This window comes from Xiphias gladius, chromosome 12 (assembly GCF_016859285.1).
Source record: "Xiphias gladius isolate SHS-SW01 ecotype Sanya breed wild chromosome 12, ASM1685928v1, whole genome shotgun sequence".
NCBI classification, from domain to species: domain Eukaryota; kingdom Metazoa; phylum Chordata; class Actinopteri; order Istiophoriformes; family Xiphiidae; genus Xiphias; species Xiphias gladius.
Window position 1 is genome coordinate 18,285,399 of NC_053411.1, and position 14,838 is coordinate 18,300,236.

The 14,838-nt window shown below is 43.2% G+C and overlaps 2 protein-coding genes across 3 annotated transcripts; both read right to left on the reverse strand.

Moving 5' to 3' along the window:
• Positions 1 to 4: 4 nt before the first annotated feature.
• Positions 5 to 1,269, reverse strand: LOC120797737 (zinc finger protein OZF-like). Its single transcript, XM_040141584.1, has one exon. It carries the CDS (start codon positions 1,205 to 1,207, stop codon positions 5 to 7), a length of 1,203 nt encoding a protein of 400 aa, XP_039997518.1. The 5' UTR covers positions 1,208 to 1,269.
• Positions 1,270 to 1,616: 347 nt separating this feature from the next.
• Positions 1,617 to 4,892, reverse strand: LOC120797294. 2 transcript variants are annotated; one of them, XM_040140846.1, is made up of 3 exons: positions 4,613 to 4,892; positions 3,987 to 4,139; positions 1,617 to 2,753 (listed from the first exon to the last, which is right to left on the reverse strand). In XM_040140846.1, the coding sequence occupies exons 2-3, from the start codon at positions 4,099 to 4,101 to the stop codon at positions 2,071 to 2,073; spliced, it is 798 nt and encodes a 265-aa protein (XP_039996780.1). In that variant the 5' UTR covers positions 4,102 to 4,139; positions 4,613 to 4,892; the 3' UTR covers positions 1,617 to 2,070. The 2 variants fall into 2 exon arrangements, with proteins under 2 accessions (XP_039996780.1, XP_039996779.1); XM_040140845.1 differs by having other exon boundaries at positions 4,596 to 4,892.
• Positions 4,893 to 14,838: the final 9,946 nt, after the last annotated feature.

Consider the following 14,838-nt stretch of genomic DNA (forward strand, 5'->3'; position numbering starts at 1 on the left):
AGCTTCAAAGTCTCTGATCCAAAGTCTCTTCCTTGTAGTGTGTTAATCGGTGATTTGTGAGGTGCTGCAGGAGCCTGAAGCACCTCTTACAATGTTCACACTCAAAGGGCTTCTCACCTGTGTGGATGCGTACGTGTTTAGTGAGATTACTCTTGTGGTTGAATTGCTTCCCGCAATCTTTACAGTCATACGGTTTCTCTCCAGAGTGGATCACCTTGTGTTTCTTTAAGTTTACAGCCTGAGAAAAGCACTTGCCGCACTCGGAGCAGCGGTGTGGTTTCGCTGCTGTCTCCACGCACTCGTGGTAGGTCAGCTCTGCCAGCTCCCCGAACTCCTGCCCGCACAGGGAGCAGCATGGAGGTTTCTCCTTGTGACGGGACTGGTGAGTTTTCAGAGCGGACAGATGGGAGTAACCTTTCCCACACTTGTCACATGTGTATGGTTTCTCTCCTGTATGACCACGTTCGTGGATAATCAGATGCTGCAGGAGACGACAGCTCTTGCCGCAGTATGAGCAGCTGTATGGTTTTTCCCCAGTGTGTAACATCTGGTGCTTCTTCAAGTTGTTTCTGACACTGAAGGCCTTGGGGCACAGGGTGCACTTGAAGGGTTTCTCTCCTGTGTGGGTGTATTGGTGTGCCGCCAGAGACACCTGGAGTCGAAAGTGCTTTGAACACAGCTTGCACTGGTATGGTTTCTCCCCTGTGTGGATGCGCTCGTGCTGCTTCAGTTTTACCAACTGCTTAAAGCTTTTTGTACAGTAGCTACAGCTGTACGGTCTCTCTTCAGAGTGACTTAGCATGTGTATTTTGAGGTCTCCCCTTCTGGCGCAGGTCTTGCCACATTGCTCACATTTAAATGGTTTCTCCTTGGTGTGGATCAGTTGGTGCTCCTTCAGAGTTCCTTCTCTCCCAAACTGCTTTCCACACACCTTGCAGCTGAAAGATTTTTCTCCAGTGTGAGTGAGGAGGTGCTGCCGAAGCGTGTGCAGCAAGTAGAAGCTCCTATTGCACTGCGCGCAGGTGTGACATCTTTCTCGTGGAGTCTCTTCAGATGTTTCTTTACCCTCGTGGTTTTTAGTGTTCTCTTTGTGAACGCACGCATGCAGCTTCCAGTGCCGTTTAGTACGAAAGGTCAGGCTGCATTTGTTGCATGAATACGTGTCCTGCTCTGTCTGTCCTTGCTGGCTCACCGTACCTCTTGTCATGTTGCAGTGATGCTGCTGGTGTCTGATGACATTGCTCCTCCTTGCAAAGGATTTCCCACAATGCTCACAGCAGTGAGATCGGGATTTAGACACACTTTCCTGCAGGTTCTTCTCTGCAGGAAAGGGATGGTAATTTAAAAAAAAAAAAAGAGAAAAGGGAGAAATACACGTTAAGATTAACGGGTTCTGTCTAGATCCTTCAACAAAACTGAGCTGGGATGTATTTTTTTCCCTAGATGGCCAGGGAAGAGAGATAAGAAGAAAAAGAAAGCGATAAAAAGAGAAGGAAGTTGCTGTCAAAAATTAAGCAGAGACTTATGTGTATGCTTCAACTTCAAAACATAGAATTTTTTTAATATTAATATTCAGATCAGAGCTGCAACAATTTGTTGATTAGTTCATTGGCAGAAAATTAATGAGCAACATTTTTTTGTAACTTTTAATGAAAAATTTCAGAAAAATTTACAGACAAAATGATTAATCAGTTATTTGAAACACACCACCCGCCCCCACAAAGTAGTAAATCTAGGGGTAACACTGTAATTGTTATTTAAACGTGCAGCCATTAACAAACTTTGTCTTCAGAAAACATAACATAAAATTGGCAAAATCTTGATTTAAATCTGGAACAATCTGATAAAATAAAAAGTAGCTGACAGTTGAAAACTTCATTTTAAATTCATTTTGGTCAGGAGCAAAAAAAGACAAAACAAAAAAAACAAAAACAAAAAAAAAGAAAACCCATATTGAGGTTTGATACCACGCCCTGATCACAGCATTGGACAACTACATTTTAAAAATTCAACAGCAATGGAACAGTTTTCATTTGAATCATTTTCAACTGAAGAAAGTCCAAAATAAAACTAAGATAGGTTTTCAATTGTAAAGAAACATTTACCTCCGGCTCCAGGCTCAGAAGCTCCTACATCTCCAGCTTCTTCCCCTGCTTCAGTGCCACGTTGCTCCGCTGTGGCAATGTTGTCCGCAGGGCAGTTTTTCTGACTATGTTGTGATCTTGCATCCTTGCAGCAGGCTTCTTCCTGACGCACCTCTGAATTACTGCTTGCACCACTCAGCATGGCTGATTTAAGGGACTCGGATAGTTTGTGGTCCTGTATGAGCCATGTCACCCCACCTGAGCTGCCTTCCTGCTGAAACACTAACAGTGTCCCATCAGCCCCTGCGTGACTCGGCTGAAGTTCATCTGTTTCTCTAGCTTCAGATTCCTCCCAGTTGGGGTCTCTGTCGTCACACTCCGACGCTGCTTCTTCTTTATATAAATTGATCTCTGCGCCGAGGTCAGTGTGGCACCACTCTAGGTGCTGATCCAGCTCCGGGTTTATCACGTTCATCTGCTGTGGATTCTCAAAGCACTGGTCGGTCTCCAGCTGTTCGTCGTTCTCTTTCAACTCGACCTCAACGCCGGGGTAACTCTGCCCTGCTGCCCGATGGATGATCTGACCGTTCAGTCCTGGAGTTTTCATACAGTCCACCACGCGGACAGAGAGCTCCTTCAGGGCGAGGACTGAGAGGTCATCCGATGACCCTGAAGGCAAAACAAATTGATTTGCAAAACACGATTCACACGCTGAGGCAGTTTCAAAGGGTTTGCGCATTTAACAGGTTATGTAAAATTGATTCTCTACAGATTTGAGGCGAAAAGGATGCGGACACCGGAACATTACAACAATATGTGATGGCTGAACACAGTCACAAAGGCATTAGGGAGGTCCAACAGTGGCGTTGGGTGTTAAAGGTGGATTTCTAATTCTGCGTTAAGGGGCAGTAGGCTGACGAGTGCCTCCTCAAAACAAACATAACTCAGAGCTACAGCTGCTACAGAGATACCACGTGGACCAGCTTGTGTTTTCTCCTCCAAGGTCCTGATGCTTGAGAATGCAGACAGCGTGAGACAGTTGAACAAAGACAATAATACGCTGCTCTTCTGAAACACCACCTTCTGTTCACTTAGATCAGTGATTCTCAATGAGCAGGCCGCCACCTGGAACCAGTACGCACAGCGCTGGGCCAGAAAGATGTGATCTGACAGGAACTGGGCATCCGTCCACCTCCAGCCCTCCTAGCAGCATGAGCAATGAAGGCCAGAGGATAAGATACGAAAGTGTTCGGATTCAGTTTAGCTTCCTCTCATATTTTGTTTTTTGCAGAGTATCAAAGTTGAGTATCAGCCCCCTGTCTAGCAGCAGTGAAAACCTTAGTGCCCCTACCATCTACATACCTCCCATGATGCGTCTCTCCGCTATGGCAGCAACAAAAGGAATGAGACAGGATAAAACTGAGAGAAAGGTAGACTCTTCATCTGTTGCTTATATAAATAATTCAATAATGTTCCTTGCACAAGAGTGACGTGGAAACGTGATGCCTGTGGTGCACATACAGAGAATGGACTTTCAGTGAAGTAAGTGACATGTGGAAAGCTCGCAAATCATTCTTCAAAGCAGATTATTTGAATGCGTCTTAGAACATGTATGAATGTTGGTCAATCAATTATCGGATGGACTGAAAAAAGTCACCAGATTTGTTTGGTAGTCTATAAATTATTTGAGGGAAAAAAAAAAAAATCACTAGCTCCACCTTCTCAGATATGAGGACTTGTTACTTTTCTTTGCCACTGCCAATGTGAATTGAGTGTCTCTGGTTTTGGGGACTTTTGGTGGGACAAAAAAAGCAAACCTGATCGGTCCCCGACAGCTACCTGCAGGAGGTGAACATGTAAAACGTTTTATTTTAGGAGGGCCTGTTCGGTGCAGCTGCTCACCTCCTGGTTCCTGCTTCACAGCTGGTCTCGGGTCTGCCGGTGTCTTCATGCAGTCCACCAGGTGGACCGACAGCTGCTTGAAGCCCAGCAGAGACAGGCTGCTGAGTGACGCCATGATAGTCTCTACTTCAGTCGGTCAACGGATTAACAAACCTAACAGACGTCAGATTAACAATTCATTGTAAAAATCATAACAACTGTGGCAACTTGTTGACATGAACGCAATCTTTCTGTTTTATTAATTCACCACTACATCTGGTTTTTGTCTTTATAACTTCAACTGCTCCTGTTCTAATAGTGTTTTTATTGCCTCGTGAATCAAAAACGGAAAATAAAAAGTTCATCAGGAATGTTTGAGTCCTGTATGAATGAACACGTGTATATGTATCATTATTTTTATTTTTTTAACCAGAACTAGGGTGAAAAATGAGATTTTATTCATTGTGATTTAACTGTGCGCTATCATGGCGTGAACGACCGCAGTCTGACTGTCGAGCTAACGTTAGCTCTATCTAGCTCCTGTCTACCTTCACCTGGCAAAGTCCGTCCACGTTCAACTTACTATGCCTTGGCTCAAAAGCAAACTTTAGCCGCACAAAAGGAAAATACCTTCAGGATTTACCAACCGGAGTCAGATCCAGTCTGTTGCCGGGCCAGAGTTTGAGCTAAACCGCTGCCGAAGACGAATCCCCTGCTCGTTTGAACGTAATAAACAAAGTCCACTTGTGTGCTTCGGCTCTTTTTTTGTTGTGAAACCAGTTTCCCTTCTTTTCGTGACGTTACGTTTGAAAATGAAGCTCCGAAAAGCTTCATGAAAGCTGAAACGAACGAGAGGAGAAAAAACTCCGGCGTTCGGGTTCTTCTTTTTCCGGGTTTAGCTGAAGGACGGGTTTGTCAACCAATGGAGAAACGGGAAAGTGGAGAGGAGGCGGGGTGCGCCAGAGATTTGGCGCCAATCGCGTTGTCGCCTGGTCACAGGGAGACGGCAACTCTTGTCGGACAAAAATGATAAAACGCGCGTTTGTGCACATGTCTTCGAAGCGAACTGCAGAATCACCAAGGAGGTTGTGTTTTCACACGTGTTTGTTAGAGCCTTTGTTCCTCAGCAGGATTACACAAAAACCCCTAAGGCGAGACGTGGGCCCTGGAAGAACCCTTTGGGTCTGACCCGGCCAAAAGGGCGGATCCAGGAATTTTTTTGAATCTCTTCCCTAAGATTTGCGAGATTTGGGCATTTTTCCGACATTTTCGTCGACATTTGGCCTTGGCGGAGGGCTGCGCTATAGGGGGCCATGCTGGTTTTTCTTTCCGCTCGTTAAATGGCCTTTTCATTCATCATTAATTCTGTAATTTTGTCCCCATAACTCATGTTGTTTGATACATTGTACGTCTTGCAGCAGTTTATCTGATGTTCTGTAGTTTTGTTTTGTTGTTTTCGGTAACTGCATTTACTCAAGTATGAGTACAATTTTTAGCTACTTGCACTTTACTTGAGTATTCTCATTTCCTGGTACTTTATACTTCTACCTCACACCATTTGAGGGGGATATATATTTAACTTTTTAATCCACTACATTTATTTTCCAGCTCTAGTTACTAGTTCCATATAAAACAGATGATTAGTTTTATAGAATACGAAGCTTTGAGTAATAATATTCCAGTAACGTATATAATGAATGTTACACTCTGAGTGGCTCTTTTTGCATAAAACATCCTTTTACTTGTGATAATTTAAGTAGGTAACATTATGTTCTCATTGCATTTGTACTTTTACTTGTAAGGAAGTTGTTTTATAAGCGACTGTATTATTGCTACTTTTACTACAGTAAAAAAAAAAGGTTGAATTCTTCTTCCACCACCGTTCTATGTAAACAACTCTGTTGGTTTTGAGAGGTTATATGGCCTGCAAAAGGCAAACTTTTTTAGAATAACACGAGATGAGTTATGAGAAACCTTATAGTGATACCACACCGGGGGATTTAAGTGTCACCACAGCAAAATGAAAATAACACAAGCATTGTCTTCTGAAGATGAGGAACCTTAAATAACTAAAATATTATATACATGAACATCCACTCCATGCAATATAAAGTGTAGTAAATTCTTCTTCTTCTTCTTCTTCTTCTTATTTCTTAATGTATGTTTTCAAGTAAACTTAAAAAAATAAAATTTTTTAAATTTTATTATTTGTTGAATATGTGGGGGATGAGGTGCATTTTGACTGTCAGACTTATCTGTCTGTCTTTCTGTCTGTCTGTCTGTCTGTCTACACGGCATGGCCGTGCAAAGACAGAAAAAAAAAAAATTTCAAAATGAAAGAAAATAAAACAACCTGCACAAGAAAGATGTTGTGCATAAAATTGAAGCATGCCACAGTAAATTTAACTCAAGCATATCCTTCCGTCCTCTGCGTAGGACTTGTCCAATCACCACCAGATGGAGCTACGTGATCAGTGTGTGTCCTTTGCAGCTCGCATCCCTGAACATCCACTTTACAGTGGGCTTCACTGAAGATCATTTAAGAAAATAAAGGGACAGGTTTAGCTCCATGAGACGCAGTTTAAAAAAGACAGCAGGAGAATCTGTGTGAAAGAGTTCCCTTCGGATTTTCTAAATGTGCAGGAGTTGGTTCTGGTGAAGCATTAACACACCGTACACGTCAGTGTTCACGGCTGCATAAAGCATCTGTCCATCGGCGCAACAGCTCACTGTGACACAAATATTTCTGTACTGAGATTAAAAAAAAAAAAAAGGAAGCCTGAAACAGATTCGGAGCCTCAGAGAAAAAACAGACATTGTGCGGGTCCACAGGCTGATAGCGCATAAAGGCTTGAACAATCATTGTAACACTGCAAGACCAATGACACACACTTGTGCACAAGCGCACACAAACATCCGCCCACGGACACACAATTCCACAGGCCGAATCCTTTGATAATTTTCTCTTTTGAAGATGGGCATTTTCGAAGTCCCTTTGAAGCAACTTTTAGTGATGTTGTTGGTCTGTGAGCCTCGCTTAATTGACTCAACTATTTCAAATTCAAAGACTCACCTTTTCTTGTCTACCATTGATTAATATATGATGGAGAATATCTGTGCAGGGGGACTGAAGAGCCACATCAATATGTCTTAAATCCTCCGAGCGGCTAGAGCAGAGCAACGTGGAGTTACGCTGGCCTGAGAGACAGCCTGTGTGCTCAGTTGCTGTTTTCTGGAGGGCTTACACTTAAATAACACATCAAATCACATTTAGAACGAGTGCGTCAGTGCAGAAAAACCTGGTTTAACTGTAACCATGGTGACAGGTACAGTATGTAACTGGTGGAGAATTCTCACTATCTTTTCTTATGGATCCTTTTGGTTTTTTCTCTTAAAGAAGTCAGATTTTAAAACATTTATGCTAAAAGGTAAACTAAAGAACTCATGGCTGTCACACTGTCAGTACTATTTTACCGAAACGCCAACGTCTCGGTCATAGACCGGCAATGCGAGACTTCACTGTCCCATTCGTGACTTTATTTTCCCGCACACCTGTCTACCAGGTTTGCATAACAAGAACACATCGCCGGCGTTCCAAGTGCTAGTTGTGCGAGGGTTTACAATATACTGCGCATTGACAATGTAGCATTTGCATTAAATTTGGGTTTAATAACCCTGAATGTTGGAGTTTGCCTGATGTGAGGCATCCGCATTAATTGTCATCATCAGGCACTTCGGTATTATTAACAAATTAGACATATCTGTGCTTTTAGAAAAACGTGTTTCCCGGGCGTAATTTTGACCCGGATGTCAATGTGAACAGTGTTTACAAGTCACAAACTAGTAATTACCGTAACCCCCACGTGACACGGACGTGTCATACCATAATCAGAATGCATCACCGCTGCAGTCGAGAGTGAAATGATTCAAACAGCTTCCTTTTTATCTTGGAGTATTTGACGAAGGACTTGATGATGTCTTTTGGAATTTTTCACAGTTTGTTTTTTTTCCTGAATACTGAGATAAGTCAGTTCACCTTGTATATTTCTTTATATTTGTAGTTTGGTTGAAGCAAAAGATAGAGACTTATATCAGTAACCTGCATACTTTCATTTTCTTTAAATTGCCACAGTCCATCACAGTAAATATGAAGCCTTTATTGGCTCTGTTGAGTGTCTGATTTATTTTCTTGACCAGCAGCAGATTGAAATTAATGCAGCGTTATTTGGACAAAGTGAAAATTTTGTGCTGACGATGGCACAAAATGAAAAGTCAGAGAATCACCAAAGTAACAATTATTTATCCTGAGGGGAACATGCCTGAATGAAACAAATCATGACAATCCATCCAATAGTCGTTTTCACTCGGAACCAAAAATGGTCAAGTCTGGGGGTCGGCGAAGTCGGTAGAATTCATCCTCTGGGAATCATGAATGTTTATGCCAAAGTTTGTGCACATCCATCGGGCAGATGTCAAGCTCTTTCAAAGAAGAAGTGAAAGCTTTGAACGCCTACAACTTAGCTCAGATGCTCATGGTGGCGCTAGAGGGAAAGGTCAGGGGATCACCAAACTCAATGGGATTCAACCCCTTGGCACCATGAATGTCTGAGCCAAATGTCTGACTGGCATTTCCATCCCTGGAGCTACGCTGCTAGCTTGGCTGATAATGGACAAGTTGTTAGGGTGTTAGCAGCAGGACAATGAACCTAAATGTGCCCGGAAGCTAGTTTGAAGTCTTTGAAAGAGCCTTTTGTCCTCAATCATCAAACAAACTCCACTGGACATCTCTGGGAGCATCTTTAAATGACAAAGGTAAAACCTTCTTTAACTAACGCACTCTCTGGGATGCTACTCCAGCTCTGAATTCCACTTTAAAATCGGGATTCATCACATCCTCTGTGGAGCAGATTTCCCGCCGGTGTAAACACCAGACTCACCAGATTGGCCAACAGACCCTTGCGTTCTCCTGCGACTCCGTTAGAGAGGTTGATGTTTTAGTCTCAGCCCCAGCTGGTGAGTTCTTTAAACACACTGATTTAAAACACAAGGAAGCTCCAGTTCGCCTCCTTTTTATGTTTTAATCAAACTGATCGACGGATTCGCTCGGCCGGCTGGATGTTTGAGGGGCCACCCGTGTATGGTGGCCAGGGTGGAACATGGCACTAACACTGGGTACGTTAAAGTAATTCAAATCAAACTTTTAATCAGCTCTCACCAACTTGCTAAAGGAGTTCAGTACTGAGCTACTGCTTCATCTGTGCCTTATTATTGCAAAGCACAAGTTCAACTTTCTAGTTCAAGTTCAACTAATGGTGTCAGTGTATTTTCAAAGTTGGTAGGGGCACAAGTGGAACATGTGAGGGGTTAAAAAAAAAGCTGAAACATGTTTAATATTTCGGTTTTGACTTCCAAACTAGAGAATGTGAGGTTTTGAAGCAGAACTGTTCTTATCTCATTTTCTGACCCCAGAGTTTCAGTACCAAAACTATAAGCTCAAATGTAACTTTTTGTTTTTTTTTTCCTGGAGGTCATATAATTAAAAAAAAGCTGCTTGACGTTCGGGCAAATATGGTATTAACCTTTCCTTAACTTTTACTTTGAGTGGCATGAAAGTTTTTCAACAAAACCCTTCTTTCATTTGCAAAAGAAGTCAAAGTTCTCAAGGTCTTCGAGCACTCCGCCAACTCGAACCTGCAAACATCTCCAAACATTTCAGCCCGCTCGTGCCTTTATGAAACACTGCTGTCTTCACACGCCTACTATGGATCATTTGGATTTAGCACACTCTAATTTGGATCATAGACTCAGGTACGTAGCTATACTTGCCTGTTAAACACAACAGTGACTTGTCTTTGAGATCCCTTTTTACAGGATAATGGACTGGAGGATTCAGTCTGTAAACTGCGTGTGTAGCGGCTCGACAGTTTGACCTCAGTTTCACATTTTCCCCGGTGAACATTTAGCACACACACACACACACACACACACACACACACACACACACACACACACACACACACACACACACACACACACACACACACACATAAATACACACAAGCACACAAACCTTCCTCGCCCCTGGTACCCTGCAAGATTAAAAAGGTTTACATCCTCCTCCATCATCAAAACCCTTTAACAAGTTAATACCTCCGGTACACACAGGCTTTAACACACACACACACGCAGCTGGCAGGCCAGCGTTTTCACATAAATTCACGGTTTGTGTGTTTAGGTGAAACCCAGGAGGATTCCAGTCAGCTTCGTCTTCGTTTGGAGAAACAGCGAAATGCTTACAGGGAAATGAAGTCACAGCAGGAAACCGCCTCTGTCTTCAGATCATGTAAAGAACACACCCGAGAGCATCCATGGTTCCCCTGCTCCATCCCCGTCTTTCTCACTGTCTTTCATGGTTCTCTCCCTGTAGAGAGAAAGTAGAGAGCAAGGTGGAGGTGCGTAGGGATGAGCAGATGGACACCTTAACAATCTATACCTCAGCAGTCAAACATTATTCATTACATTGGTTCAGTTTTCAGTTTCATGCAGTTGCAAATGTTTTTACTTCAATAGTCAGTGTTTATTTTATATTGATATAGCGGAGAGCTTGTGTTACACAAGGTTTACTCTGTATATGGCGGCCACTTTAAAGACCCCCTCCAATGGAAATCAAGGTTTTCCATTTGGGGCTTCTTGAATGCCATGGGCGAGTATTTCCCCCTTGGAACCGCAGTGAACCCATGACGGTCTCCAAAACACAGATTCAAACAGCCTGGGTTTCACACGTCACACACCTGAGGCAACGATCCCGGCAACCTGCACCATGGGTGGTGCGAGAGAAACCAGAAACCGCCAGGGCAGAACAACCACTAACGCCGCCTCAGCCTCCGCCAGTTACGAGCTAACAAGCTAACAAACAACACAAACAAGTAAAAGATGCTGACTACACTTACCTTTCCGATACGTCTGCCAGTCGCCGATTTTGGTGACTCCTCCTCTGAGTCTGGGGCTCAAACATGTGGCTGAATCTCTCCCATGTTTCCTCTAACGGGAGCCATCTTTGATGTTCACTGCTCTTTCGCCGGTCAACCTAGCGCAAGCAGCGGTGGTGGGCGGGGCACGGGTTCTGTGATATTTGCGCATTTGAATAGTCACGGTTGGCCCAAGACACCCGCGAACCTAAATATGGCCCAGAAAGCTCCAGGTTCATCACATATCATTTTGGACGACATAATTTGGTTAATTGCAAATTCTTATTTAAAATTCCTGTTTCCCATGCTACTCCATGTCCTTCCCTCCTTCATCTCACTTTTCCTTCCTCTGTGCACGTTCCTTATTCTTCTCTGCTCTCTTCTTCCTTCTCACTCTTTTATTTCCTTCTCTCACTCCATCTCCACTCACTTGTTTTCCTCTCCCCTTCTCTCTCTCTGCATTTCCTCCACCCCTCAGCCCCCTTCGGATGGTAATTGGCTTCTGATGCATTTTTAATGTCCAGCCACCCAAACCACTGCCAGCCACCGTGTGTGTGCGTGTGTGACAGTTAAATTGAATTTGTGTAATGCGTGTGTGTCAGGAAATGTGCACGGATTGTGTTTGTGCGCTTGTAATTCTTAATGTGTTGCCTGCGTCCGTGCATCTACGTGCGCGTTTCCGTGCGTAGTCCTGTCACAGGAAGTCAATTTGTACTAATCTTTTCTTGCTTCATTCCACACTCCCAGCAGATGCCTTAATGGCAAGCGGAGAGAGTTGAATAACAGGAAGTCAGACAGGAGAGTTTCTTGTCCGTCACTGATAGTTTATAGTTCACAGCTTTTCCACAAACTATTTGACGGTGCCTGTACTTCATTAAATGAAATTGCAGCATCCTGTTGTGCTCCCAGCAAACTGGGTCACTTGTGTGTGTGTGTGTGTGTGTGTGTGTATTGATGTGTGTGTAAGTGAGAGTGTGTGTCTTTGTGTATTCTCATACCCATGGGACTCATGGTATTAAATTGTCCTTAAAAGGGTAGAAACATGAAGACAACCCTCCAAAGTGAGGACATTTTGCTGCTCCTCAGTTCATTTTGGGAAGAGAAAATGCCCAAAAATGACATATGCTTATGTGTGACGGTGCACAAACGGCAGAATTATGGCTCCGTCGGGAGCAACAAAGTTAGCTGATGTTGTCGAAGTCTGGGCCAACAAAAGATGAGCCTTTAACACAGAGCCACTGCTCGACTCCCATTTTCTGCCAACAGTCCGTGTTGGTCTCTTGTTGTTATGACCACTGTCGTCACCTAACCTTAACCAAGTGGTTGTAATCGTAACCGTGACGACGGAGGTCCCCTAACCCCGACAAAGGCTCTTCGCTAAAGCCTAACCAGGTTGTTTTTGTGCCCAAACCTTAACCGTTGTGGCGCCTTTAATTTTGAAGTGGTGATGTCGTCCTGTCGATAGTGTCGTCAGCTCAGACAGTGCTTGTGTATGTCTCTCTGGACGGCGTGGACTCGCCACGTATTGTGTCGCTGCTGGTTAAGAACAGAGCTGCAGTCAGGACGTGGTTAAAAGAGAAGATCGGCATTTTAGGAAACCCGCTTATTCGCTTTCTTGCCGAGAGTTAGATGAAAAGACCGATACCATGCTCACGTCTGTAGCCTAAGTATAAAATATGGCTGCTACCAATTAAAATTTTCATTATTGAATAATCTGTCCCTTGTTTTTTCGATGACTTGATTGATCTTTTAGTCTAAGAAACATAAAAAAATTTTCAAAAATGCCCATCACGACTTCACAAAGCTGAAGGCGCATCTCCAAATACCCGAAAATATGTAGTTTACAGGAGGAAATTCTCACATTTGAGAGATTGAATCAGAGAATATTTGGCATTTTTCACTATTCTTGCTTGAAAAATGACTTAATGAATAGTTTAATTGTTTCAGTTCTAATGTGAAGCTACAGCAGCTGGAGACGGGGGAAACAGCTTTGTGCAGAGGGAACAAAATCCCCCAATCATCCTCTCTAAAGCTCACTGATTAACATGTTATATCTTGTTTTTTCATCTATATAAAAATGACTTACAATATGTAGTTTTACAGGAGGCTATGTGCTGAACTATGTCTTGGCCAGGTGCTGTTGCCGGGCAACAAGCGGGGACTCCAGGTTTAGCAAATAAGCCTTTTTTTCCCCCAAAATATCAAACTTATTCTTTAAAGGCGACACACTGTATGGTGAGTATCGAAACACCCACATCCATTATTTCCTTTCCGTTGCTTTCTTCGTAAGTCCACACATCCGCAACGTCGGGATCCGTCTTGCGTTGATGTGCATTAAGTCTCCAGAAAAGGAAAAGATTTTGATCACGTTCACTCCCCCTGGCGCATCAGCCTCTGTTGTTTCCTCTGTCGGTAGGATACATCCGGCACGTGCTACAGCGGCGGCCCACACCCGTCAAGTGCACAATGATCCCCAAGGCAGCCAGTCTGTCTTGCAGGTTAGCCTAGCTTAGCATAAACAAGGAAAACAGGGCTAAGCAGCTAGCCTGGCTCTCTCCAAAGTGAAAAACAAATCATCACTCACAACAACAACCTCCAAATCTCACTGAATAACATTTTGTATCTCTGTTTCTTTAACACGTACACAGCAAATGTAAAAATGGTAGTCTGCATTTTTCGGGGGAGTTCGGTGCAGGAACTATTTCTTGGTGAACAACAGCATTGAGTGCATTGAGTGTGCGCAGCCTCTTGGCGTCTTGTCGTCACAGTGAGATTGCCAGGTTTGGTATTATCACGTCTGTGCAGAGACCAGGACCGCTTCTCACCGACCATACCTGGCAACCCAAGCTGTAGCCAGAGACCCTGCACAGAAGTACTGGTGGACAGACATAGTTAAGCTCCTCGACTCCCTCTCAAACCACAAAATGTTGGTTTTCTACGTTTCTGTAGGCGTATTTTTGAACTTTGGATAAACACATCATCGCTGACGGCGACCGAATCAGTGACTTTTAGCAGTGGAGCTCCTCAGTTCAGCTGTGATCTACAGGACATGACTTCCACATTAGAAGCTTCGTAAAAGACACCGACAACCCAAACTGAAATGGTTGACATGGCAAACATTACTCCCCCTTAACATCAGCATGTTAGCATTGTCATTGTGAGCATGTCAGCATGCTGTTAGCTTATCCTAAATACAGCCTCACGGAAAACACTAGCGCGGCTGTAGAATCTTGCTTTAAATTTACAGTTAAAGTAAGTTACGAGTAAGTTTCAGGTCTGAAAGTACGTTACATGGGTCTTAATTATACAAGTGTATACGTGTGTGTTGATGTGTGAATACACTTTACATTTATGAAAAATTTTAAAAGCATGATAGTTGGTATGCACAGTTCCTCAGAGGAAATTAATTGGGCAGTCTGCAAAATGTGTGTGTGTGTGTGTGTGTGTGTGTGTGTGTGTGTGTGTGTGTGTGCATGTGCTAGTGACAGAGAGAAGATGAATGAGGCAGGGTGAGGTTTCCAATTGATTATTCTTGAATATTTCTCACAGATCACTGATTTTTACGAGTGTGAGCGTGAAGAAGAGAGGAGGAGATAAATTACAGACAATAGACTAACTCAGAATGAGTTGATCTTACATTTTTCACACATTACTGAATCGTGTGTGTGTGTGTTTCTGTTGCGGGTTTGCGTTCATTAATCTCGCATTTAGCATTGTCTCTCTGTGTGAGAGACAATAGACATTCTGTTTTGTATGCACGTTGCTCTTGCATAGTTTTTACACTTTACCAACTATTGTTTTATAATTTCATTACAAAACATTAAAATAGCTTTTCTCTGTCTATGTGTTCATTTACAGGGAAATAAAAAGATGTAAAGCATAATAAAAAAAAAGATTTCCACACC